This window comes from Gorilla gorilla, chromosome 5 (assembly GCF_029281585.2).
Source record: "Gorilla gorilla gorilla isolate KB3781 chromosome 5, NHGRI_mGorGor1-v2.1_pri, whole genome shotgun sequence".
NCBI lineage: Eukaryota > Metazoa > Chordata > Mammalia > Primates > Hominidae > Gorilla > Gorilla gorilla.
In genome coordinates, this window is record NC_073229.2 from 107,306,022 (window position 1) to 107,333,795 (window position 27,774).

Consider the following 27,774-nt stretch of genomic DNA (forward strand, 5'->3'; position numbering starts at 1 on the left):
TAGGTTCACACAAATCTTTATTAATTAAAATAGGAACCATTACAATCAACACATTTTTGCCAATGAGAAATAAGTTTGTTTACTCCTGTAGCATAAAAATCCATGCTTCCAAATTTGACGAACTCTTGGAAAGCATTTTCTGCATCCTGCTAGTTGTGGAAGCAATTTCCCTGCAAAACGTTGCTGAGATGCCTAAAGAAGTGGTAGTTTGTTGGCAGGAGGTCAGGTGAATATGGCAGATGAGGCAAAACTTCATAGCCCAATTAGTTCAATTTTCGAAGCGTTGGTTGTGCAACGTGCGGCCCAGTGTTGTCGTGAAAAGAATTGGGCCCTTTCTGGTGGCCAATGCCGGCTGCAGGCATTGCAGTTTTTGGTGCATCTCATTGATTTGCTGAGCATACATATCAGATGTAATGGTTTCACCTGGATTCAGAAAGCTGTAGTGGATCAGACTGGCAGCAAACCACCAAACAATGACCATGACCATTTTTTGGAGCAAGTTTGGCTTTGGGAAGTGCTTTGGAGCTTCTTTCAGTCCAGCCACTGAGCTGGTCATCGCCAGTTGTATAAAATCCACCTTTTGGCACACGTCACAATCCGATAGAGAAATGATTCATTATTGTTGCATAGAATAGAGAAAATGACACTTCAAAACAACAATTTTTTTTATTTTTCACTCAGCTCATGAGGCACCCATTTATTGAGCTTTTTCACCTTTTCAATTTGCTTCAAATGCCGAACGACCATAAAATGGTCAACATTGAGTTCTTGGGCAGCTCTCTTATAGTTGTAAGAGGATCAGCTTCGATGATGTTCTCAATTGGTCATTATCAATTTCCGATGACTGGCCACTGCACTCCTCATCTTCAAGGCTCTAGTCTCCTTTGCAAAACTTCTTGAGCCATCACGGCACTGTATGTTCATTAGCAGTTCCTGGGCCAAATGCATTGTTGATGTTGTGTGTTATCTCTGCTGCTTTATAACCTATTTTGAACTCAGAAAATTGCTAAATTTGATTTTTGTCTAACATCATTTCCATAGTCTAAAATAAATATAAACAGCAGTAAGTCACTAGCAAAACAAAAGTGAGAAATGTGCTTAAAATGATGTATAACATAACCACATTTATTTAAGAATGTACTCCAATATAAAATGGCAAATTTCAACAATGCAAAAACCGCAATTACATTTGCACCAACCTAATATTTTCCTTTTTCAGGATTTTACTTTAAAATAAGCAATAAGCTTGAGAGCACATAGAAGAAAATAAGCTGGATTTTGCATCTGCTTGACCCACTAGGAAACTAGTGATATTAAATTATTAGGTAAACAATGAAAGTTTCTGAAAAACATCTGATCTTAGAAGGCAAACTCCATTTGTTAATATGACAGATTGTAGTTCTGCTTCCTAAGTCTTCATGATTTCTTCCGTCTAGTTCATTGCTTATTTTCATTCTTTAGTGTGGAATTGTATCTGTGATTCTACCCAAGTTCAACTAACCTGTTCTCTCTTATCTTTCTCTAGACAGAATGATGTCTGTAGCTGTGTTTGTGTAATTCAGGTGGCTTCTCAAACTAGCCTCTTAATACCCAAATTATTAGTCTTTATATTTAGTTGACAGAGTTTTCACATACCTTCTCATTTGACTTCTCTACTAAAAGGTAGTTTTAGACTGTCCCATTTTATAAGTGAGGAACCTTTGTATATCTTGCCCAAGGGTGCCGTAAGTATGGCAGAGCCAGCACACTAACTCAATTCCTTTGACTCCAGGTCCAGCTTTCCTCCCTATGTTGTTTAGCACAACCCAGAAGGAGACAGCAGTGTCTCTCCTGAGGGATCCCTTCCTTTCTCTGTGATGCAGTACTGACAGTAATTATTCACTTTGGACACTGCTACCATCATGGCAAATTTAGGCCATTTAGATAAAAGGGAATTAACTAATTATAATAAAAGGGGATATATTATGAAATGTATAAAGCACTTTGTTCCTTTTTTCTGTAGTAATTTTGTGACCTAGTCCTTGGTTACAGTAGTGAGGGTTCAGAAACCTGGGAGCTTTTTGAGTAAATACAAAGCACAACATAAAACTTTTATGTTTGACTCTATTCCTGTTCAAAGCTATTTCTGTTAACTAAGCTTATCTGCGCATTCTAGTTGGGAACTATTACTACAATGTTAGACTGCTCCATATAAAACTAATAAATGGCAGTAAAAGGTCTCAGAAGCACCAAGGGTTTTGATCAGGTCAGGAGTTAGAAACTTAATGTCATTTGTATTCATTTCTTGACCAATTGCCAAAGTTTATATATTTTTAATTTTTCTAACATACCACATTGTCTGTTGTATTAATACCAGTTCACTTTTTGTTTTCTGCAGAAAAATCCAGAGGAAGACAACTCAGGGAGAACATTGGGTTGGGAGCCAGGGCACTTGCTGCTCACCATCTGCACCGTGCGCAGTATGGAGCAGCTCCTGCCGTTCTTCAATGTGCTCAGTCAAGTCTTCAACAGCAAAGTCACAAGCCGATGTGGAGGACACTCAGGGAGTCCTATCCTCTACTCAAATGCCTTCCCTAATAAGGACATGAAACTGGAGAACCACAAACCATGTTCCAGCAAAGCCAGGCAAAAAATAGAAGAGATGGTAGAAAAAGATTTTCTGGAAGGGATGATAAAAACTTGAGCACCACTGCTGGTTCCATTTAGCTTACATGTAAATATAATTATTTAAAACACACACACTGCTCTGCGTTGTATAGTTTTTCCTTTTTTGTATGTAACAGAACACATTTCAGGTTGTATTTAATTTAAATATTTGTATATAAGAGCAAATGTCTGAATGTGGCCTGAATCAAGTTTAAATATTGTTGGCTCATACTGATTATGGTGCCTAAGAGAGCTATATATATACACATGTAAAGTCCATTGTTTTTATTGTCCTGAGTTGTCTTAAACCTGCAAAATATACACTACCCATTTTTTTTTCCATTGGTTTCAGGCTTGGTTCAATTAAGATTGGTTGGGGATTTTTCTCTTTTCCTTATTAACCATGTTCTGGTATCAGAGTGGTGTTCCTTCTCCATCAGAGGCTGGGAAACGTATTATAATTAGTTTTTCTCCCACATACCTTCACCAAGAGCAGTGAAGAATAACTGAAGGCTGGACCATGCATCCTTAAAAGTATTGCATGAGCATCTCCACCTCAGTATGGAAGAGGGATGGACAACCCCCTATTCATACCTCTGAGTTCCTGATGGCATTAGTCATATAGGTAAGTCATCTAATAATCTTTCTTAAGACTCTGCAATGGAAAAACTGGTTGTATAAAGTCTTCTCTGCCCTCTCCATTTGTATCAGCAATGGGGAATGCTGCAAAACATCATCTTGCTCATGTGATGGTGATGGCAAAGATATCACAAGGAGTTGGTAATAAGATTTAATTTTCCAGTAGCCTGCATGAATTGTTCCCCACATAAAACTGTACAGTTAGTGATTGAATTGTATACTTAAGTCCCAGTATTTTACATTAGTGAGACTGAAATTAGAGGTAAATTTCTTTAACAAGTGTAAGGCTTACCTATTTATAAAGAATTATTCTGTTAGTGTTTAAGAAAAACAGATCTAGAGACAATCCAGTAGGCTGCATTGTAAACATTATGATTATAAATCTTTTAGTACTGCCATTATTATTGACAGTTTTGTAAAGACTTGTAAAAAGTCCAGTTTCTCAGGAATATGAAAATTATCTTCAGAAACCTGGTTGGGGTCTTTCTCCAATTCCTCCAGCCAGCTGAAATACTGCCAAGCTCACTTCATGTGCAAGGTGATCTGCACTTTCCTGCAAATTACATTAAAAGAGATTAGATGAGAAAGACATAGCATGTGTCTAACATGGGCAAGACCATGTTACTTGGAACTCTGGGGAAGAGAGGGGTGATTCTTGATTTTGTTTCACTAACAAATTCTAATGAAAACCTTTTTTCATCTTTCAGTAACAAATTCCAAAGCCCTTAAATAAATGGAAAACAGACCAAATTCTTCTAACTAAGGTAAGTTTTTAATCAATTCAGATTATAAAAATAGCTATCATTCCACAACTGAAAAAATTCAATAAAACCTTAATCCACAATTGGCCTAACAGTAAGTAAGTATTACTGCCTCTGTTGCCATCTCCTCATCCATCATGGATATTCATTAGACTCTGAGATGGCTTAAGCTTCTGCAGGAAAGCTGCCAAATGTCTCCTCCTGATTCCCTATTCAGCGCACTCACTGTACTTTGCCCTGGCTTTGCATACACTTTAAGGAGTATGTGAAGAGGCCAAATAATAAAAATCCAGACCACAAGTCTTGACCCCTGTCAGGGAAACAGGCACAGAGTAAGGCTGTCATTTAAAGGAAATATTTTGAAAAACAAATCAAGAGTCCAGAATGCTATCAGTTGACTTAGAAATGAACTACAAAGCTGGTTGTTTTCATGTCACAAGAGTGTATTTTTAAAAGAAGAGAAAAGGATCACCTACCTTATAGTGCATAAACTAAGTATTTATTAGTTATTCCTGCCATGGTTAAAAATATGACACTTTCAGGAAGTCTAGAATAAGTCAAAAATATTTGGGGAAATAAACTAAGTGGGTCTAATTTTGTTAAATTGTATAATTACTGCTGGTGAAAATAATTTTGTAGTCTTAATGTGAACCTAAAAGGCTCAACAAAATAAAGCCTTAATCATCATAGTGAGATTCTAAAACCCATTAAAATAGTTTGCCTCCCCATCACCTAATATTAGGCTCTTTTTCAATAGAACTGTCCCAGCTTACTTGTGAGTCTGCTTCTGCATATACTCGGACGACATCTTCTGTACCAGAGGGCCGGACAAAAGCTCGAGAAAGCTTGTACTTCTTCACCAGGTCATTGATTGCCTCCTGTAATCCTGGGGGTGTAACTGCTTGTCTTTCAGCATTGGTAGTGCTAATAACTCTCCTGTCTGCAACCTAAGTGCAAGCATTTCATATTTGTTACTCTATTACACTTCCTTTCAGAAGTTTAACCTGTTAAACATACATTCTACGAAAAGTGCCAGACTAAATATAAAATTACATTAAAACTTCTTTCTCCAAGGTCAGGGTAATTAATTTCAACATTTGTGCAACTTTTCTCTTTTTCTTCAGTCTATAAAGAATTACCTTTGGCAAAAAATATTTCCACAAATGCTTAGAGTTACCACTAAGATAATGGCCAGTAAATACGATATGACTTTAAGTCCCATATCACACACAAAAACAGGATAAGTGGTAGCCCATTATATAAGAAGACCGATAAGAATTTCTTAAATATGTCAAAAATAATCTGAACAATCAGCCATTTCTGTGAACTGTGGCTTTAGTACCTCCAATTGTCTTTCACAAATTCTGTTGGTGAATGTGTAAACTGGCATAAACATGTACAGAAATCAATTAGCAATTTATCTGAATTCTCTCCCTCAGGAAGTACTCTGTGAACTAAACATAATGCAGAGTAAGTACTTTCACTTGAAATGACAGGGGATCTGAGTTTTGCTTCAAAATAATGTTGGGGCCAGGTGCCGTAGCTCACACCTGTAATCCTAGCACTTTGGGAGGCCAAGGGAGAAGGATCACCTGAGCTCAGGAGTTCAAGACCAGCCTGAGCAACATAGTGAGATCTTGTCTCTAAATAAAATATACAAGAGTATTGGGAGGGGGTATGAAGAATGTATAGGGCAATAATTGAAATCTGTTGAAGCTGGGTACACAAAAGTTCATTATGTTGTTTCTCTACATTTATATCTATTTTTAATTTTCCATAATAAAATCTCTTTTAAAAAGTGATGCAGTCATTCATATTATTTATTATATAATAAAGTTGGAAACCAAATACTTCACAGACAATAGAATGTTAAGTAAATGAACTTAGTTATTCTATAATTTTTTTTTCAGCTGTAAGAGAATACAATTAGGTATCATAAGGCCTTCTTTTTTTGTTTTGAGACGGAGTCTCGCTCTGTCGCCAGGCCAGAGTGCAATGGCATGATCTTGGCTCACTGCAACCTCTGCCTCCCAGGTTCAAGTGATTCTCCTGCCTCAGCCTCCCAAGTAGCTGGGACTACAGGTGTGTGCCACCACGCCCAGCTAATTTTTGTATTTTTAGTAGAGACAGGGTTTTACCATGTTGGCCAGGCTGGTCTCAATCCCTTGACCTCATGATCCGCCCGCTTTGGCCTCCCAAAGTGCTGGGATTACAGGCATGAGCCATGAGCTACTGCGCTTGGCCCATAAGGCCTTATTTTCTGTGTATCATGTGTGTATGTACAGAATGAAATAGGAAACATTTGTCAGTGAGATATAGTGAGAATTGGGATAATAGGTTTTACTTAGCTAATATTCAGAAAAGTTATTTTAAAGTTTCTCTCACACCTGAACTTTAAGTTGTCTGTTTGGAAGATCTGTATAGAGAGCATCCCACTGTTGTACAGTCAAGCCCTTCAGAGCCAAGATTGCCTCAATCACCAGCATGTCAGAAATAGCATCACCAGCTGCCTGCAAATGGGGAAACAAATGGAAGAAACCACTTAACACAAGCAAATCTTGGAAATGGATGTTTTTTCTTAGAAAACCAACCACAGTACGGGTTGAACAACCTGAATCTGAAACATGCTGAGTGCCAAAATAATCACAAGTGAAAAATTCCACACCTGGCCTCCTGTGACAGGTCAAAATGCGGGTATACAACTGCCAGGTGTGGTGGCATACACCTACAGTCCCAGCTACTCAGGAGAGGCTGAGATGGGATGATTACTTGAAGCTAGGAGTTTGAGGCTGCAGTGTGCTGTGATAATGCCTGTGAACAGCCAATGCACTCCAGCCTGGGCAACATAGCAAGACCTTGTCTCTTAATAAAAAACAAATGCACTCCTGACCTCACTGTCAGGAATTTGAAACCAGCCTGGCCAACATGGTAAAATGCCATCTCTACTAAAAATACAAAAATTAGCTAGGTGTGGTAGTGGGCGCCTGTAATCCCATCTACTCGGGAGGCTGAGGCAGGAGAATTGCTTGAGCCCGGGAGGCAGAGGTTGCAGTGAGCCAAGATTGCGCCACTGCACTCAGGCCTGGGCAAAAGAGCGAGACTCCATCTCAAAACAAAAAAACAACAACAAAAACCCACTAAAGGCAGGCCCACAGTTCATTCAGCATCCCCAAGGGAAAAAGACCCTCTCAGCCTCCTTCAGCTATGATACATCGTTTCCATGCATGCCAGATATGTATCATATTTTTTACTATTAAAATACTTGTGTGTGAATAAGTGTAAAAAAATGATTGCTTATTGATAGCATATAAATTAATTCAGAGTTAGGAATGATGGTGATGCCAGACAACCACAGATTGTCCAACGGGTGGCTGAGTGACACCTTTGCTTTCTGATGGTTCAGTAGACACAAACTTTGTTTCATGCACTAAATTTACAGTATTCTATAAAACCACCTTTAATCTTACGTAACATACATGAAACAAAAGAATTTAGTGTTTTCGACTTGAGTGCCATACCCAAGATGTCACATTATATATATGCAAATATCCCAAAATCCAGTGAATCGGGAACCCAAAACACTTCTACTCCCAGGCATTTTGGATAAGGGATACTCAGCCTATATCATGTGCTTTCTCACATGCAGCATGATTAAATGAAGTGTTTTTGTGGATGGATAAAATACGAACAATGAGGTGAAGATCTCTGTGGAAGACAATGAAAGGTTTAACAAAGAATACTGAAACTAGCTCTTGAGAAACTTGCCTTTAGTACTCCTTATCTATAAAATGAAATTAGACTGGATAACTCTAAGGCTCAGCCTAACATTCCATCACTCATTTTTCTTTATAATTAGATCCCTTTTGAGATATTACCCCACAATGATAGAAAGCATCAAGGTAAAATGGAGAAATATGAGCTTTGGTATAAGATATAACTGAAGATAAATCTCTGTTTCTTCACTTATAAAATGGAAATTACAGTAACACCTCTCCCTGTGTTACTGTAAGGATTACACAGCAAGGTATATAAAGTGTCCAGTGTGTGCAAGACACTCAAATAATTGAATCGCTTTCCTCTACCCTGAGTACTGCTTTTCCATAGCCAAACGACACTCCAACCCCAACTAACCCACATGTATGTCCTTTGTCAATGAGACAACCAGTTATTTGTGTGTGTTTGTTTTTGAGACAGAGTCTTGCTCTGTCACCCAGGCTGGAGTGCAGTGGCGTGATCTTGGCTCACTGCAAGCTCTGCCTCCCGGGTTCACACCATGCTCCTGCCTCAGCCTCCCGAGTAGCTGGGACTACAGGTGCCCGCCACCATGGCCGGCTAATTTTTTGTATTTTTAGTAGAGACGAGGTTTCACCCTGTTAGCCAGGATGGTCTCGATCTCCTGACCTCATGATCCACCCTCCTTGGCCTCCCAAAGGGCTGGGATTACAGGCATGAGCCACCGTGCCCGGCCTGAAAACCAGTTATTTTTACTTAATTTCCTTGAGGTTTGGTTAAAAAAAAATTAATAATATATATGTATACACTGAGTAGCTGAATCTGTGATCCTAGGTAGAAGCTACCCAATATACTTGAAAATTTCCATCATAAGAGGTAGGGGAAGGGAAGCATATTAAAAAATGTTCTGTCATTCCATTTCATTATAAATCTCAACTGAATATACCACTATTAGAAGGAAGCCACCAGGCCAGGACATCTCCACTTTAATTTTGTATGCACCCACACTCTGTTCTGTCCATCTTCTGAATAATGTAAAGGTAACCAAGAGTCCACTGCCCCATGAGTTCTGACCTGGTTAAACAAGTCAATAATGTTTTCAAGCATCTTAGCAGCTTTTCTTTTCTTATCTTCCAGTTGTTCTGCTGATTGTTTTATCTTCATTTCAACAGCTGTACTAAACAGTGCCTGCAGCAAAAGAATATAAAATCAGTCTCAAAACACTATCCAAAACCTAGTCATAAGTACTATTATTCTAGCCAACCCACTTTTCCCTCCTAGTCAATCTGGAGAAACTGAGGGGAAAAATAGTGGCAGCCTTAAAAATGTATGAAATTAATGTAAGATCACATTAAAACCCAGAGGATAGTACTAGGGGAAAAATTTTATTTGTGGATTATATAACTGGTTATAAAAATTTAAACATCTGATTACAAAGAAAACACCACCTTGACAAGAAGCGAACACACACAGTAAGTTCATGTTTTCCCTTTAACCAGCTAAATCATTTCTGTGCAACCAGGTTACTTAGAGCCTGTCTGTATCCTTTTTACTTTGAAGGATATAATTCATTGCAGCTAGTACAGTTTTATTCTAAAACTTAAGGGGATGAGCTAGGCAAAATTAAGAGTTCATAGTATTCATCAAAATATGGCAAATAATGTCATGGATAGTCATTACAATATATAATTCATCATGCTCCTCAAGAGTCTTATCTCATTTGGAAATACCCATCTTTTTTACTGCCTTCTAGAGGCCTAATACTGAGCAAGATTAGCATACTATGCTCAACTACTTGATGAAATACATTTTTCTTGATAAAATAAGGCACAGGCTAGTCACCTGTTTTTGTAAAGTTTTACTGGAACACAACCACACAGATTCATTTAAGCTAGATCAGAGTTGAACAACTGTAAGAGACCTTATGGCCTGAAAATCCAAAAATATTTACTGTCTACCCTTCAGAAAATAATTTACCAACTTCTCCATTCGATCACTAAAGTTATATCTTAATTGCATTTTGTAGGAACTTATTTTTCCCCTTTTTATATTTATGCCCTCCAAAAGCCAATTTTAAATTAATGAGGAAAATTATTTGGCTTAGATTCAAATGTTCTGATAGCCACCTCAAGTGTATTCATTAAATGAGGTGAGTATAAAAACATTTTAAAAATATTCTGAACATTATGAATCTACAAAAAACTAAATTATACACTTTAAAATGTAATTTTATGTAAAATGTAAATTGAAACATTTTATGCCTATCACTAGTTACCTTAAATTCATTTTAATTTCTTATTAATTATCAACTTTCCAACACTTTGCAATTCACCATAGCGACTGAATTTTTCTTTTCCTCTCCTATGGCCAGCCGGAAAATGCACAGACAACATACTTATAAAAAAATTAAGAACTGTAAATTTTAAAAAACTATTCAAAACACCTGAGTATATCTCTTCACATTCAAAGAATCATTACCATGTAAAAGAGAATCACAGTTTCATAATACATCAATATATAAGATAACCAAAGGATCTTTTTGTCACACCCAATTATTTCAACAAAGTACAATATTACCTATTATTACCTCCCAGATATAGAAGTCTCATCATAAAGAAAAGTGCCAGCTAAGGCCAACTATAATTAAGAGAACTTACAGTGCCATGCCCATTTGCTTCAAAATAAACTCCAATGTCAAACTCTTGAGCCTTGTGGTGCAAATGTTTTACACCAGTCTTAGTGCAATAGACAGGTACCTATAACATATGCATTTAAAGAAATACAGCAATTACTCAGATGTCAAATGTTTCTTGCATACCTAGTATCCCAGAGATACAAACGGGAACAAAATACTGGGGCCGAGTCCAGTGAGGAAGACGATTAAGCATTAAAATACAAAATGGTATGTATACAATGGAAGCATGAACACACTCTGGAAGCACGCAGCCAAGGGTAAAGCACGGTGAGAGAGATGAGGGTCTCCTTATAAGACACAAAAGATTACAAGTGGGGGCGTGACACGACCTAACTGTTTTAGAAAGCTGTTTAGCTACAGTGTGGAGAATAGCTTAGAGCAGAATTGCAAGCTTTTTCTGTAACAGGCCAGACAGTAAATATTTTAGGCTTTGCAGGCCATATGGTCTCTGTCACAATTACTCTGCCATTACAGTGCAAAAGCAGCCACAGACCATACATAAACAAATCAACATAGCTCTATTCCGATAAAACTTTGTTTGCAAATAGCAGCAAGTTCAATTAGAAGGTTAAGAAATGGAATGAGGAGGCTTCTAGGACTAATCCCAGTAAGAAATAGTGGCTGGATCAGCAATAGTGAATAGGGAAAGTCATGGATGGATGGATCTGAGAGAGCTTTAAGAATGGTTAAGGAAAGATTGATAGTAGAAAAACTGCAAAAGAAAGATCAGCATTAGATTGGATGTAGGAGACCTCAGGAATGGCAAGGGCTAAAAATATTTCATCTGGAAGACAGTGAGTTGAGAAGTAACAGTTTCTTAAACTAGGTTATTTTATCTGTAATAAATTTTTAAGACAGAAAATGAAAATCCTAAAACAATAACCCAAGTACTGTGAAATAACCCAATCCCTGTGAAAGGCAGGCAAATGGGCCCCAGATGGAATCCCTTGAATGAGCTTATTATAACCATATATTAAAATCAGGTCATAAACTAGCAGCCTCAAGATATATTTCGTTTTGCCCAGCCACTGTTTCTTTTTAAACAAATAGGAAAATCACATGAAAATTCAGATTTCCTGCTTCTCTTGAAGAGTGTGACTACAGATGACATCAGCTGGCACATACTGACCTGTTTTTAGCCCCCTACTGCCCTCATTCACTTTACCTGTCCAAATCCTGCAGGAATCTGACTTTATAATTCCTGCTTTCTAGAGAATGGAAAGGTAACTAAAACTAGTATAAATGCCAGAATGAGGTACAAAATGAGGTACAAAAAAGTTGGAAAACTCCTCGATAATGAGAAAGTATAGGCCAACAGGCTTCCAGTTTTGTCCATGAACCCTGGTAACTCTCCGAGCAAGTAGTGTGGTGCCAAGGGTGGTCATCTGGTGGACACCGGGGAAATAATCAGAAACAGAATCTCCCACCACCCCAGAAAACCTCTCCAAAAAAAAAAGAAGGGTAAGAAACAGTTTTATTACTGAATAAGTATTAAGCCAAACTGATGTTCAATCACAGGCTAATTTGCTAAGAGACAGCAAAGATAAACGCTCACCCTTTAATATAGCCAAGCAGACACATTCCAATACAATTTGCTAAGATAAAAGATGGCTAATGACAAAAATTCTCTCCTTGACCAAACTTTAGTCAGGTTTAGGTGGGCCTGACTAGGCCTTGTCCTTAGGCATGTCTTCCAATAGCCCGATTTTAATAAGAGTCATGCTAAGTGAGCTTAGCGAGAATCCCTCATCCTGATACATGACCACTCTTGACATCTGATCTGAGTTCTCATTCTCCACCATCCCCCAGGTAATGTGTGACCGCCCTGGCCTACCTTCAGCAAAAGGCCTGTTAGATCAGTTTAGCCAAAATACCACCCACTTACCCTCATGTTTCCTCTCAGTAATTTTTCATCCACTGACCACCCCCCCACCCCCCACACACCCTGCTCCTTGGCTATAAAGCCCTGCTTTTCCTTACTATATTTGGAGTTGAGCCCAATCTTTCTCCTACCACTGCAAAACTCCATCACATTAGTCCCTGTACCTATCACAACAGTCCTGAATCAAGTCTGCCTTACCATTTTAACAAGTGTCATGAATTATTTTTTTAACACTAGTCCTCCAATAGGAAAACTTGACAACACCATTTGTCACACACATGGTTTATCCTAAACTTACTTGGTAATAGGGATGGCCACCTGTGTTAACTGCCCTTCTCTAAAGGAGTAATAAAACTTTTCATATCTCTGTGACAGGTAGATAGTTACAAATTGGACACAAACACCTAAGTTAAACTCTCCTGAGACTGGGAGATAGGTGAGCTATCTTCCTTGATGTTTATATTTGAAATTGGTGACTCTAGGCCCTTAAAGAAAAGTATTCCTGAGCTATAAAACTGGCTTATTAGGCCTTTAGAAAGACTTACATTCATTACAAAGGCACAGAGAAAGAATTCCAAGTTTTCTAAAGGAAAACTCCAACAAAAGGAAGGAAAGAAGTTTTCCTTTATTCATCAAGGACAACTAAATTTTTTCTTATTTATTTCTCTTTACCTTTACATGAACAGCAGCTCAGCTTCATGCACTACAACATAATCACTTTTATGAGGGCAGTATCTTTCTCACAGAAACATGATCTTAATTAAGAAACTACCAGAAAACAAAAATGGTTCAATACCTTCATAACTTCTTCAAGATACCGTGTTGAACTTCCATTTGCATATGCAGTTTGTACAACACCAATATTCAAACTTTCTCCAATCTAGACAAAAACAATGATACTTAACTTGCCATCAAAAGTATGGTCTACAAAAACAAATATAATGAGAGTTCTAAAGGCTACCAAAATTATCAGCCAGTTGAGTTGTGCCTTAGTTTATGCCATAAATGTCTGACTGAAAATTTACATGTATGCCAGGAAAAAAGCCTAAAATACATTTGAACACTATTTAAAACAATTCTATGAGAATTCCTCTTTTAAGAAGCCTGTATCTCTCACCTCTTTAATTTTTTAAATAAAAGTATCTGGCCAGGCACGGTGGCTCACGCCTGTAATCCCAGCACTCTGGGAGGCCAAGGTGGGTGGATCACCTGAGGTCAAAAGTTCGAGACCAGCCTGGCCAACATGGTGAAACCCCATCTCTACTAAAAATACAAAAATTAGCCAGGTGTGGTGGCATGCATCTGTAATCCCAGCTACTTGGGAGGCTGGGGCAGAAGAATTGCTTGAGCCCAGGGAGGCAGAGGTTGCAATGAGCCGAGATCATGCCCCTGCACTCCAGCCTGGGCACAGAGCAACACTGTCTCAAAAAAAAAAAGTATCTATTGAATTCTTAAAGTATGCTGTTTCCAGATTATAATAATTTCCAATTACATTGTGTACTTAAAGCTAGCCTGAGATTTATTTCTAAAATAGCAAAATGAAACAAATCTCACATTACTAAGCTTATCATAATCAGTTAATATATCAGATGATGAGATTTCCTATTAGAATTTAGGGCTTTTATGGAGTGACCACAGAACTGTCATCAAAGTTTCAATTATGATGGAAGCAAAACTTCCTAAAGCTTCAAATCACAAAACTCAGCCAGTATAAGGAGGAAAAGAGTACCTTCAGGTTCCAAAGCCAATGCCTCAAATGTTCAAATGACTGGGTATTACCACTGCTCTTTTTTTAATTTTCTGCCCACTAATGTAAAGAATTTGTCATAAATTGTGCCCTTCTGACAAATGATTGTAAAATATGGAACTATTTCACTACTAAGTCTTGTTTTAGAGGGTAGCCAATCCCCCCACCATACCTCCACCAGGAGCTCTTTAAGGAAACTGCTAATTAACGTTGCTATCTTGTCTCCATCTATGAGATGAAAGTGGCCATCTGCATCATGGTAGTAATAAACAATTCTGTCTGCATCTCCATCAAAAGAACAGCATCTTTCATTGGACTTAATTTCCATTCCTAGCACACAGGATAATTTAACATGCATTTCAGTCTAAGAATTTATTATAAAGAGTTTTAGAATTTTGTCTTAAAATTATCCACCTAAAAATCAATGTCTTAATCTTAAATAGTGTATAATCTTTAAATAGTACATAGTTTATTAGTGGTTTTTACAGGTCAAATTCTTTCACTGCAAAGTGAAAAAAGGAGCATTCAAAATCTATGCTGATATTTGCTATAATACTACCATAAAATTCCACTTTATAAGCAGGTTGGTTTGGCTAGACAGGTGTCCCATAAAGGTTTTTTGAAAGCTACATGTATTTCTGAATGTAATTTACCTAGGACCGTGATCTCCTTTACATAGAAAAAATAATCAGCACTAGATGATGTATGTGCTTTAATTCTAACAGAAATGATTTTTATTTGTTCATACCACCAATAAAAAGAAACACTGGTAATTAAGAGCAAAGAATTATAACTTTGAGAGATAACTGGCCTGTGAAATTTACATAAAGTTGCTGAAATCTCAGCAATTGTCACATCAAATTTATTAGAAAATTTGGCTATTCCTTAGCCATGACAGCAGGAGAGTGACAAATTCAACATGAGACAACTAAGAAGTAAAAGGCTTTTGTCAGGAATGGGATCATAAGATTGATGAAAGGACATGATGCAAGCTTCAGGAAAGCAAGGACTATGGTTTTGTTCATACTGTAGTCCCAAAGCCTAGAGCATAGAGAGTAAGAGCTCAGTATTTAAGAAATGGATAAATAAGTGGCAGAACTGAACTGTCAAGTAAATGTCAAAACAAGCAATTCAATGAAAAGGAGCTCAAATTGGTTGACTACACTGACATTTTAAATGCTTACTAAGTAAGGCATAATAACATGAATGAATGAGGCAACTGGATGAAGTCTGTAGAGTTCCAGAATGCATGTCCTATTTAAGGGGAGCAGCATCTATCTGACTGCAGTGGACTAATGCCATGTGTGAACATTTTCTGATTTTGGTAAAGAGATGCTAGAGATTCCAATATATAAGAGAAGTCACGGAATTTTTAAACAGTGGCACACAGACAAACACACAAATGCGGCCAGCCAAACAAAACATATCTGCAAGTCAGGTTTGGCCTAAGCAAATAATTTAGGGTCTATAATGCAGATAAATCCAGAACACCTCTTACTACAACTAAAATCTGAAGAAAAGTCTTCCTCCTAGTCTGCACTGAGTGGAAAACACTGATTGCTAACAACTGTATAAGCAGAGTTACATTTGCTTTCCATAGTGTATTTAATTCAGATAAGGTACCTAATAATACTTACTATGCTCCCCTCTAGATCTGTGATTCTCAAAAAGAGATCCCCAGACAAGCACTGTGAACAAAGCCTGCAAACTTGATAGAAATGCAAATTTCTATCATATGCAAATCCTATGCCAGACCTCCAGAAACTCAGAAATGGAGCCCAGGAATCTGTGTGCTAACAAGCCCTCAAAGTGATTCTGACACATGCCAGTTTGAGAACCACTGCTCTAGAATGCCATTTCCTGACTTTGCTTTCCCCACCTGATTTCCTGTAGACTATGAGGAATAGTGTGATTTACAGGCAGAGAGAGCAGACCATGTTTCAATGGCTCTGAGAGTGGGAAGACTTCTCAATGTCTAAATGTGGCAGAGCCAGGAATAGCTGCAAGATTCTTAACTCACTTTACCACCTTAGTTTATAAGTGAGATTGGCTTCAAAGAGCATTAAAAACAAATTTTTACAGTGCTAGTACAACATACCCTGTGGAGGTTTCTGATGACTTTTCACAAAGTCAGCTCCACATAAATGATTGAGTTTGCCCTTGGACCCATCATTAAACAGCTGAACTGACAGGCCCTGTGAGAAGTAGTGTTCCATTTCCCTTAGCTTCAGGGCCCCTATGCCATTTGCACAGTCAACCTTAAGTGATCTGTATTCATCTCCACTGCAGGAAGCCTACAAAGGAAAAAGACACATGGAAGAAAAATTTCAAGTTATAAAAATAAATGTGAAATATAAAGCATATATACATATGTGCGTATGTAAATATTCAGTTAACTCATTTTAATTTTTACATTTTATCAATTATAATTGTGTTCATTTTTCAATTTTTAAAATTATAAAACACGAAAGTAAAATTTAAAAACACCTGGAACAACAGAATAGTTTTGCTGATTGAACAACTTATAGCATAGAGCTTTATTAGAATTTAGTCTCAATTAACAGGGTCTCTTAAAAGTAATATTACAAGGCAGCCATTCAAATGCAAGAATAAGCACACAGACAAATGGGCAGTAATGACATGTCATTCTTTTTATAGTATGTGACATCATCATCAGGCAGAAGTGTTTTTTTTCTAATTATCTCCTCTCCCAGCTATCCTCACCCCAAATTATAAGTTCTATGAGAGCAAGGGCTTTTAGTTAATTGTGCCTGGTAAGGACATACACTCAATATTTGTTGATCAAATGAATTATACTTCTCAAATCTCTACATTTAACAAGCCAATATACCTAGAAGAAAATCTCAATAGTAGATGCCTCAGGTATTAAGCCAACAGCACCTACATTAACGATCAAATTCATCTGAATGAATACTTATGATACCATCGTCAAGACCCCCACCACATTTGCTTCCCCAAAGTATCTCAGAATGTACTACGTGCTTTGCCAAGTAAACGCCAATGTAAGTTAGCAGGATACATAGACCAGAACCTTGTGTAGCCCTAGAGAAAAACAAAAAAGGAGATATGCAGCATCTTTGGAAAAGGAAAGAGGAGGCATGACAAACAAGATAATTTGTTCAGTAGACCATGTTACTTTATTCATTTGTTTAACTTTAACCATGTTCAATAAACTTTTCACCTGTTTGGTGAGTTCCACAAAAGCCTTAGAGAGTTTCTGGTAGTAACCTTCTATAGTTGCCTTTCCATATCGGCCACCCGTGTTTCGACAATACACCATGTAGTGCAGCTGGGGTGTTGTTAACAAGCCATAATCTGTCATAGAAATACAAAAAGCAATTCACCACATTTCTTAACACAGAGAAAAAAGTTTAAATGCATTCATGCATAGGAATTTCAGGGTGACAAATCCTTTTGTGTCATCTCAGACATCTTAGAAAACATAAAAATGATCTTAAAAAGAAATATAAATGACTATAAGAAGCCAAAAAACCAATCATTACATATAAACAGGTAACAATGTAAATATAAAGCAATACAGACAAGTAATAATTGAGTTCTGTTTCCAGTAACATTGCAAACTACATAATTCAGATGAATCATCCTCCTGGAAACAACCAAAATGCTAGATAAAAGACAAAAACCTCCTTTTAAAAAGAACTACAGTGCTGAAAAGTGACAGAATTATCAGGCCAAAACATACCCGAAGGCAAGAACTCAAAGATCTAAGCTAGTTCGGAAGCCAGTTTTGTTCTGAAGTTATTCTTCTAAACTAGAAATTGAGCTACAGTTTTCAGAGCAAAAAAAGCCCATGCTGATCTAAGATGCAGAACCCAGTAGAAGACCAGACTCTCATGAAGTTGAAATCCCAAAGAACTATATCTTCAGTCCGAGGATGAGTCAGAAATTAATCACCCCATGTCACCATTCCCAGGACAGTTATCTTAACACTGAGCAGGGAAAACGGGAAAACCCATTCTTGAAGAGCTGTTACCAAGCACAGGCCCTTGCATGGACTTCCTGCCCAAACATACATAACCACAGGAGTCCAAAGGAACTTTGTCATGAATTTTTTTTTTTTTGAGACGGAGTTTCACCGTATAGCTCAGGCTGGAGTGCAATGGCGCAATCTCAGCTCACTACAACCTCCACCTCCCAGCCTCAAGTGATTCTCCTGCCAAGTAGCTGAGATTACAGGCGCCCACCACCACGCCCGGCTAATTTTTGTATTTTTAGTAGAGACAGGGTTTCATCATGTTGGCCAGACTGGTCTCAAACTCCTGACCTCAAAAGATCCACCCACCTCATACTCCCAAAATGCGGAGATTACAGGCATGAGCCACCACGCCCGGCCTGTCATGAATCAATTTAAAGTGAACTCAGCCAGTGCCCCAGGTACCCAGCAGAAGCCAAAGACTAAACTTTACCAAAGGACTATACTTTCATTGTAAACCTCAAAAACATCCCACAATTTTCAAAAACAAAAAGAAAGAAAACCAGCTTACAGTTAAACATAGCTAACATATAAGAAAAGCACCATGAGCAAAAAACAAAGAAAAATGGATAGCAAAGATGGACCAGTAACCAATAAGTAAATACTCAGTGACTACACCTGTCAGTTGGACCTGAACCTCAAACACAAGAATTTGACTGCAGGCAAAAAGGAGTCACTTTAAATTCTTGAGCCCTGAAGTTATTTAACAGAAATGGTACCTTATGAAGGCAACATTAGCTCTGGTATAATGATGAAATGGGAGGAGATGGAGAAGCTCAAAAAATACAAATAAGAGCTTAGATTAGTTTAATGGAAGTGTTTACTACAGGAACCCATTATTCTAAAAGACATGCTAAAGGAAGAAACAAAATAATTTTGTGACCAATATCAAAATTACCAAATAAACATTTACTAAATGACTAGTATATATACCCAGTGAAAAGCATTATCTATCCAACTCATCAACTCAGAAACCTGGAATGTGTTCTTCACAGTTCTGTTCTCCCCACATATCACAAAATCCTTTGAATGCAATACCAATTTTTCAAGAGCGGCCTAGCTGGTCTGTTTCCCTTTCTTACAACTTTCCTTTCCCTTCTCTCTGTGACAAACAGAGGGACTGGCTTAAATGAAAATGTGATCATATCACTCTCTTGCATAAAATCCTTCAATGGAGTCCCATTGCATCTGGAATAGAGCCCAAGTTCTTGCCATGACCTCCAAGATTTGTATGAATTAGTCCCACCTTACCTCCCTACTCTCTTCTCCTAGCCCCTATTCTCCCTATGTTGCAGCTACATTAACCTTTTTTCATTTACTGAAATACACTAAGCTGAAGAGAGAAATGAAGGAAAGGTTAAAAAAATTACTCTCAACTTTTTCTAGACTAAAACACTAGAAGAGTGATGGTTCTAGCAATAGAATGAAAATGATGAAAAAGACAACCATTCTGGGGATGACAGAAAGAATACAGTTTGGGGCAGGGTGAACATGAGACAGAAGCAGGCCACCTAAGGGAAGACACCACTCAGACCAATGCTTTACGAACTGCAGGCCACAGCCTGCCAATGGGCCATGGAATTTACTTAGTGAGACACAACCAGCATTTGTGCATTTTAAACAGATGATTGCATGTCATGTAGCATGGATGAGCATTGTTTATTGAAACTATTATTTCAGTTATACACACAAGCACACATTGACATGTCATGACACATAATGGGTTTCTTACTATGGGTTGTGATACACAGTGAAACAGAAATAGACTACTAGAGGGATGTACACAGCAGGTAGTAAAACATGTTTGATGAATTAACAAATGAATGAGGCCGGGTGCAGTGGCTCATGCCTGTAATCCCAGCACTTTGGGAGGCCGAGGCAGGCGGATCACGAGGTCAGGAGATTGAGACCAGTCTGGCCAACATGATGAAACCCCGTCTCTACTAATACAAAAATTATCCAGGTGTGGTGGCATGTGCCTGTAATCCCAGCTACTCGGGAGGCTGAGGCAGGAGAATCGCTTGAACCAGGGAGTCAGAAGTTGCAGTGAGCCAAGATCGAGCCTCTGCACTCCAGCCTGGCAACAAAGTGAGACTCCATCTCAAACAATAAATAAATAAATAAGTAAATAAATAAATAAATGAAAAAAGGTAGCTCAAGCTATGGCAGTAGAGATAATCATTCAGAAATCATGCAGAATGAAAGAGGGTCCCGAGGAATGCCCTCCCTGAAAGAGACAGAAGAGGAGCCAACAGAGAAGACCAATATGGAATAGTGGCCAAGCAAGTAGCAGCTCAAAGAAAGAGCTTTAACATTATGGAAAGCTACAAAGACTTCAACTGTAAGATCTTTAAAGCATAAATTATTAAAATTATTTTTAGATCACAGCCCCCTCTGAGTATCTGAGGAGAGGTACGCATGCACTCCCTGGGAAAGTGCTTGTGCCGGCAACACTCTGTACATCGTATCATGAGGTCCACAGGTCCTCTGCAGCTTTCCCAGACATGCCACAGAGGTCCCTGGTTAATAATCCCTACTTTACAATACCCACCAGATTTGGCAATAACAATGCAGATGGATGTCAGGGGTGGGCTGGGGAGACATTTATTTCAAGGAGAGGTAAGGATACAGACTCACCTGCAGAAAGCTGAAGAATGACAGAAGAGGAGGAAACAGAGAAGGTAAGCAGAGCTAGCCCTCAGCAGAGGCCAGACTGACCGTGCAGGAAGGGAACACAGTCAGAACTCGAGAGGAGGTTTCAAAGGTCAAGAGTGGACGTTTGTTTTAATGAGAAAGATCTCACACCAGGAAAATATTCACCTCAAAACATGGTGAAGGCAGTGCCTTCACAACAGACACAGTGTGAGAAGGGGATCCTAGTCTGTTTTGTTTCACTTAATTCTCTGTCATTTGATATAACATAAAGAACTACCTGTCAAAAATATTTCCCATCACTACTTGACAGGTAACAGCTGATTTCACAGGGAACCAGCTATTAGGGAAGACCTAATAATATTGATAAAAGCTCCCCAGAATGATCATCTTCAAGTACTTAAAAAGGTTTTTATTTGAGGAAATTCAGCCTTACCAAAGTAAAGGAAGTTGTATTAGTTCAGAATTTCCCAGCTATAATCTCCTATAGTACTACCATAGGTAAGACAAAACATGCCTGCCCAGAAACGACCTGGAAGATTATTTTTAAAGTTAGTATTTTGTATCTAGGAGTTCATTTTTTAAACACTTTTTGTTCATCTGTATTTTCAAACTTTTCTAAATAAATATACATTACTTTTGTAAATTAAAGTTTTTTAAATATTAGTTTAATTTCCAACTCAGGATAACTACATACCATGGAATTGACCTCCTAGAACAGTCACACCATCTATTACAGATTGTGAAAGTTTCTCACTGCTGGGCCTAGGAAAGAAAAGGAAGAAAATAGTATATCCCATCCTGAAACTGGCAGGGTTAATGGTTCTGCAAGCAAATGCAAAAATTACATGCTACAAATTTCAAAATAGTAAGTTCCTGGTATCTGAACTGAAAGCTATAAACTCTAAAGATAACTGGTAAATTATAAGCATTTTCCAGTAGCCTTTCACAATCTAGTTCTAGGAAAAATTCTGGCTTTTAAATGAATTTATAAAATAGATATAAAGGACACTCTAACCGCAGCATACCCAAATACCTTTTCAAGTTCGACTACAGCAACATGTCTGAACTCTAAAAATAGTAACAATAAACACTGAATATACACAGTGTGTATAAGACAGTACTTGTATTAAGCCGCCAAGGATATAGAACCTGTTTGCCATTTTGTAAAGTCAGAACAAATTATCTATCTGAAAATAAAACAGATTACAAAACTGCCTTGGCCAGGCACAGTGGCTCACACCTGTAATCCCAGCACTTTGGGAGGCCGAGGTGGGTGGATCACAAGATCGAGACCATCCTGGCCAACATGGTGAAACCACGTCTCTACTAAAAATACAAAAATTAGCTGGGCGTGGTGGCACACACCTGTAGTTCCAGCTACTCGGGAGGCTGAGGCAGGAGAATCACTTGACCCTGGGAGTCAGAGGGTGCAATGAGCCAAGACTGTGCCACTGCACTCCAGCCTGGTGACAGAGCGAGACTCCATATCAAAAAAATAAAAATAAATAAAAAAACTGCCTTGTAGGAAAAAATGTTTCATCACTTAGATTAGTTAATAGTTAAGAACCAAATACATGTGGGATGACTTTACTGTGGTGGGATAATTTACTTCAGAACATAAGTTACTCTGCTACCATGATCGGTATCTGGAAAACCCTCTGGTAACACAACAGAGGGTAAAAAAACCAGTCCAGGTATTGGAGATTGAGTAGAAATTTCCTTTTGAAATAATCTCAGGTTAAAACCAGATCTTATGCAAAAGGAAATGCTACTGTTGCAAAGTATACTTTTCATCTAATATTTTACAAAAAGACATTTTTGTTAAGAAAGGCAAAAGCTGCAAAATAAAACTATGTGGAAAATTATATTGTAGTTTACAGTGAGCTCCAGCATGGGAAAATGATATAAATATTTGAAACAATAATAACACAGATTACAAAGTAAATCTTTAAAAATAATGAGTTCAAATCATGTGTTGACTCTGTAGGGAAAAAAAAATAAACCTACAGAGGGGGTGGGAGACATTTATTGAGTGCTTCTCTTGTGTCAGGAAGTATTTTACATACATTATTCTGCAGCTTGGGTTTTGGAGTAGGGTTTCGAACCAGAGTCAGACTCCAAACCCCAAGCTGCAATAGTGACTTAGCTACTACATCCTACTAGAAAGGCCAGGCAGGTAGATATGCAACTCAGGGTAGTTCCACTTTACTTCTTTCCATTTGTCTTGGATTAAAACTGATACAATCGTTTATATCACATTCCCAAAGCTTTTTTTTTTTTTTACCAGTAACTCTTATCATCACCTGGTATCTCTACCAATAACTACAAAGGCATCTTGTTGCAGATTCACAGCTTCTTTCTCGCTGATGTCAATAAGCACTCTCTGCATATCTTGTTCCTCAGCATTTGCTAAACAGGTGGCATGTTCCTCCCAGGATGGTGCCAACATTTCACCCAAAGGATCAACCAATTTTACACCATTGTCTTCCTTAAAAGAAAAACAAACAATAAGCAATCTGTGCATACTCATGAGGCTGAGTTGAGAACAGAACTCAAAAGCTGTTTCCCTTCAACCAAAGACAGTGATGGCTGAGCAGCTTCAACAATAAACACCAAATATTAATACTGGACCCTGGATTAGGTATTTTATATATATATATTACCTCATTAAATCCTCATGACACACATAATCAATTAAACTAATAATCCTATTTTTATTTCAATCTTACTTCGAGAAAACTGAGCTTCAGAGAGGTTAGGTAATTTGCTTATGATCATACAGCTAACAAATGTCAGTACTGATATTAAAACAGCAAGTCTATCTTACTCGCCTAAAAACACTATGCCACACTAGCCTTTGTAAAAGGCTGTGATCTGTGCATCCACTATCAATAAACTGACTAGGGCACAAGTGGAGCAGAATAAGGGCACACAGAGATCCTTCTCACTATGACTCGGAACTCCAAGAACACACTAGCCAGCTTGTCAACCAGCGGGTAGGACAGAAACTGAAAACTGCCTCCCAACACTGTTCTGCTCAAATTCGTGGAAAGAAAGTGTAGTTCACAGTGAATGTCACCTGAAAGAAAAGAGAATCGTTTTGAGAAGTGCCTCTGGAACTAGCAATAAATGTGAGGCTCTTCCTAGAAGTCAATCAGTCAATCAATTATGGTGACTTACATATTTAGACATTTACACATTTATAATGATCCCCTATTTGGACAAGCAATGCCCTTGTTTGGGGGAAGAGGAGGTTACAATCCTTCACAGACCTACACCACTTTAACTTGCTGCTGATTTAGCTACAAAGGCAAAAATCCCACAGCCCCAGCAATCAAATAGAAGCATATTATTCAAACCCTGTATTAATGGTCTATAGCTAATAAAGAATAACTACATTGTGTCAAGAGGTTGGCTAAGATATAGAAACAACGTAAGTGCTCATAAACAGATAAATGGATGAAGAAAATGTGGTATATATACACAATAGAATATTATTCAGCCTTAAAAAAGAAATACTGCCATTTGCATCATGGTTGAATCTGGAAGACATTATGCGAAGTTAAATAAGCCAGACACATGAAGACAAATACTGCAGGCTCATAACATACATGTGTTATGTAAAAAAGTGGAACTCACAGAAACACAGAGTAGTATGGTGGCAGCTAGAGGGTAAGGGAAATGGGGAGATGCTGGCCAATGGGCATAAACTTGCAGTTATAAGATGACTAAGTTCTGGAAGACTAACGTACAGCGTGGTGACTATAGTTCATAATAATATATATTGAAAATGTGTTGAGCATACATCTTAAGTATTCTCACCACAAAACAAGGTAACTATGTGAGCTAATGGATATGTTAATTAGCCTGATAGTGGTAATCATTTCACAATGTATACATATATCAAAACATGGTGTTGTATGACTTGAATTATACAATTTTTATTTATCACTTATACCTCAATAAAGCTGAAAAAATAATTGTGTCAAAAAGAATACTTTGATTAAAATCTAACTGTCGCAAAGACTAGAACTATCAGGCGTCATCAATATTCTGCCAAAGCTCACCTGTTTGTTCATTCAGAACAAGAAATTATTGCCGAGCTACAAAAACCTGTCTGAAAATGTTCAAAATGTTTATTTTCAAATCTTTACCCTTCCCCACCCAACCCCAATATCTTGAATCACTGCTAAGTTAACAAAGGAAACAATTTTCAATTACTGAAAATGTCTTAAATCAATAAATTTGGAGGGACATTGTTATTTCTCTAATATGGACACTCCAAAAAATGACAGTATCTTTTCATTCTTTCCACACCCTTAGGAATCATGAGCTTAATGATCATGCTCTTAAAAAAAAAAGTTGTTTCACATCCAAAGCACGTATAAATGAGAAGGCACATTCCTAGAATTAGAATTTGTACTTTAGGTCAAATTGCTCAGACACTAAGGCTTGGTCTTGTAAATAATGGTCTGCTTTATCAGGGCACTAAACCCATTACCTCAGGATTGTGGGACGCTGTTACCATGACTCCTATAGTGGATTTTGTCTGTTTTGACCTCAGGACAGCTAATAATCCCATGCGAAACATGACATGATCAAGATGTTCTGCCTTCGTTCGAAATCCAGCAGTCCCGTATTGAAGGATCAGTCCATTGGGCTTGGCATGTAATGCTGAGTATTTTGTAATAGCACCTAAATCCATGTCTACAAAATTAAGAAATATTGTTTCAGGCATAACAAGTAATTTCTTAAGAACCATTTGCTTCAAAAATTGCCACCCCAAACGAATAGGTCTGTCTCATCCTGAACCTCCTCAAAGAACCCTATGTTTGACACAGCAATGGGCAGGAGAGTAAGTCCTGTGGGTTAGAATTACCTAGAAGATGTTGTCCAACTTGGATTGCCCACTCCTGGGCAGACTCAGGGCAGATAGCAGATTGTCCCCACTCTCCTCCCATTTTAGCTCCAGGACTATTCCTGGACCCCGGGCACACTTAAATTGGTCCACTCGCAACTAAAATGAAGATTTTACACCTATTCAGAGACTCCAATGACCTCAAAGATCATTTCATTTTACAAAAAGGGAAACTAACCTAAATTAACATAGATAGCTGGTGACGGATTGAGGCCTAAAGTCAGATTCTTGAGTGGACTGAAACTACATATCCCCAAATATCTGAGAAATCTTTGTGGTTCTTTTGCTATTTCTCCCAAACTGCAGAGACATATTCTTAAAGGAAAAGCAAAAGGCAACAGTTTCTTCTCCAAGACTACCCAGATCTTTTTCCATTTGCTAAAAACAATCAGGACACCCTTCTAAGATGTTGCTCTAAAACTAGCAATATCTTCTTCCGAAAGAATGCCACCTTTTTCCTTTACTTTTAAAAATAAAACATCGGCCGGGAGCGGTGGCTCACGCCAGTAATCTTAGCACTTTGAGAGGCCAAGGCAGGCGGATCACCTGAGGTCAGGAGTTTGAAACCAGCCTGGCCAACATGGCGAAACCGCCTCTCTACTAAAAATACAAAAAAATTAGTCGGGCGTGTTGGCGGGCGCCTGTAATCCCAGCTACTCGGGAGGCAGAGGTTGCAGTGAGCCGAGATTGCGCCACTGCACTCCAGCCTGGGTGACAAAGGGAGACTCGGTCTCAAAAAAAAAAAAAAAAAACCAGGCCAGGTGAGGTGGCTCACGCCTATAATCCCAGCATTTTGGGAGGCCAAGGCGGGCGGATCACGAGGTCAGGAATTCAAGACCAGCCTGACCAACATGGTGAAACCCCTGTCTCTACTAAAAATACAAAAAGTAGCCTGGCGTGGTGGTGCGCGCCTGTAGGCCCAGCTACTCAGGAGGCTGAGGCAGGAGAATCACTTGAACCCGCGGTGGAGGTCGCAGTGAGCCGCGATCGCGCCACTGCACTCCAGGCTGGGCGACAGGGCGAGACTCCGTCTCAAAACAAACAACAACAAAAAATCGGCCCTTAGCCCACTAATACTGCTTTCTCTGGGATACTCCCATTAAGTGGAACTTGGGGTTTCCAACCTCAGTCAGTAGTTTTCCTTCAGTAGTCCATATACTACATTTCCTGGGTCAATTAATTCCCAATTAGTCCAGAGATGAGGAGCAGTCCGCCAGCTGCTAGCCTCATAATTTTGTTTTCTTTATTGCCCTTCATTGCTTCAATGAACAGAACTTACAAGAAATGGTGAAAAATACTTGCTTTTGCCCAGCTGGAAAAAGCTGGCATTCAGTAAGCTAATTTAGTTCAAGACAGTGATCAGATCTCTTTCCTAAGGATGAATACGTATTTGTAAAAACTGAGCAGTCAGTTATGTGTCATGATTATTCATAAGAGTGTAAACCAGTCCTGTTAACTCCAAAAAGCCATTAAAAAAAAAAAGGTCCAGATAATATGAGTTCATCCTTTCATGCGTTTTAGGCCCTACAACTACTTTCAATGCGTCTGCGAATGCCTTTATTGAAAGCATATTTGCCAAATCCAGCGTCCCCGCAAAAAGTTAAGAGTATCCCCCTACTCTCCACTCAATCTTCAAATCTCCTTGGTGCCTCTCTCCCGCCTACCCTCGAATCACCGCACAAGGGTGATTCCCGGCACTCCACCCTGAGGTCCCCGCCTAGGTCCACGTACCAGAGCCCCGGCAGGAGACCAGCGGCCCGGCCCGACCAGCCCGCCCGCGGGGCGCAGGGGCCTGTAGGTGTGTCCCGCGCGCTCCGCCGCTCGGTCAGTCGCCCGCCAGACCACTAGCCCCTCCGTCGGGCCGAGAATCTGACCTGTCCCGCTCCCACCGAGCCCTTGCCGACCGGTAGTCTCCCTTCTCAACTCCGAGCCTCGGGTCCCGGCTTACCTCGGTCAGGAAGCCCCCTTCACCTACACGCTGCGGAGAAGCGCCCAAGCAACGACGTCTGCACCCAAAGCCAGTCCTCAGAACCGCAGACGTGGCCCTGCGTGGCTTCCGGCTCGTCGCCACGCCCCCTGGCCAA

The 27,774-nt window shown here is 38.9% G+C and overlaps 2 protein-coding genes across 18 annotated transcripts in view; one reads left to right on the forward strand and one right to left on the reverse strand.

Moving 5' to 3' along the window:
• DOP1A (DOP1 leucine zipper like protein A) overlaps positions 1 to 2,986 on the forward strand; it is a 101,332-nt gene extending 98,346 nt beyond the window's left edge. For all 17 annotated transcript variants that reach the window (XM_055391476.1, XM_055391469.1, XM_055391465.1 and 14 more), the window contains one exon: positions 2,378 to 2,986. In XM_055391476.1, coding sequence (XP_055247451.1) covers positions 2,378 to 2,683 — 306 coding nt within the window. In that variant the 3' untranslated portion in view covers positions 2,684 to 2,986. The remainder of the gene's footprint in view (positions 1 to 2,377) is intronic.
• PGM3 (phosphoglucomutase 3) lies at positions 1 to 27,772 on the reverse strand. Its single transcript, XM_019029526.3, has 13 exons — positions 27,639 to 27,772; positions 25,274 to 25,479; positions 23,076 to 23,260; positions 21,467 to 21,534; positions 17,305 to 17,438; positions 16,201 to 16,396; positions 14,275 to 14,432; positions 13,152 to 13,235; positions 10,436 to 10,534; positions 8,853 to 8,966; positions 6,434 to 6,556; positions 4,820 to 4,993; positions 1 to 3,838 (listed from the first exon to the last, which is right to left on the reverse strand). The coding sequence occupies exons 2-13, from the start codon at positions 25,475 to 25,477 to the stop codon at positions 3,749 to 3,751; spliced, it is 1,629 nt and encodes a 542-aa protein (XP_018885071.2). The 5' UTR covers positions 25,478 to 25,479; positions 27,639 to 27,772; the 3' UTR covers positions 1 to 3,748.
• Positions 27,773 to 27,774: the final 2 nt, after the last annotated feature.

Coding starts and splice junctions, on each gene's coding strand:
- PGM3 (XM_019029526.3), bottom strand. CDS start 25,477: ATGGATTTAGGTGCTATTACAAAATACTCAGCATTACATGCCAAGCCC. Junction 21,535..23,075: donor GTTATTGGTAGAGATACCAG/GTGATGATAAGA, acceptor TTTCTTTCCTAG/GCCCAGCAGTGAGAAACTTT. Junction 3,839..4,819: donor ATGCAGAAGCAGACTCACAA/GTAAGCTGGGAC, acceptor TGTAATTTGCAG/GAAAGTGCAGATCACCTTGC.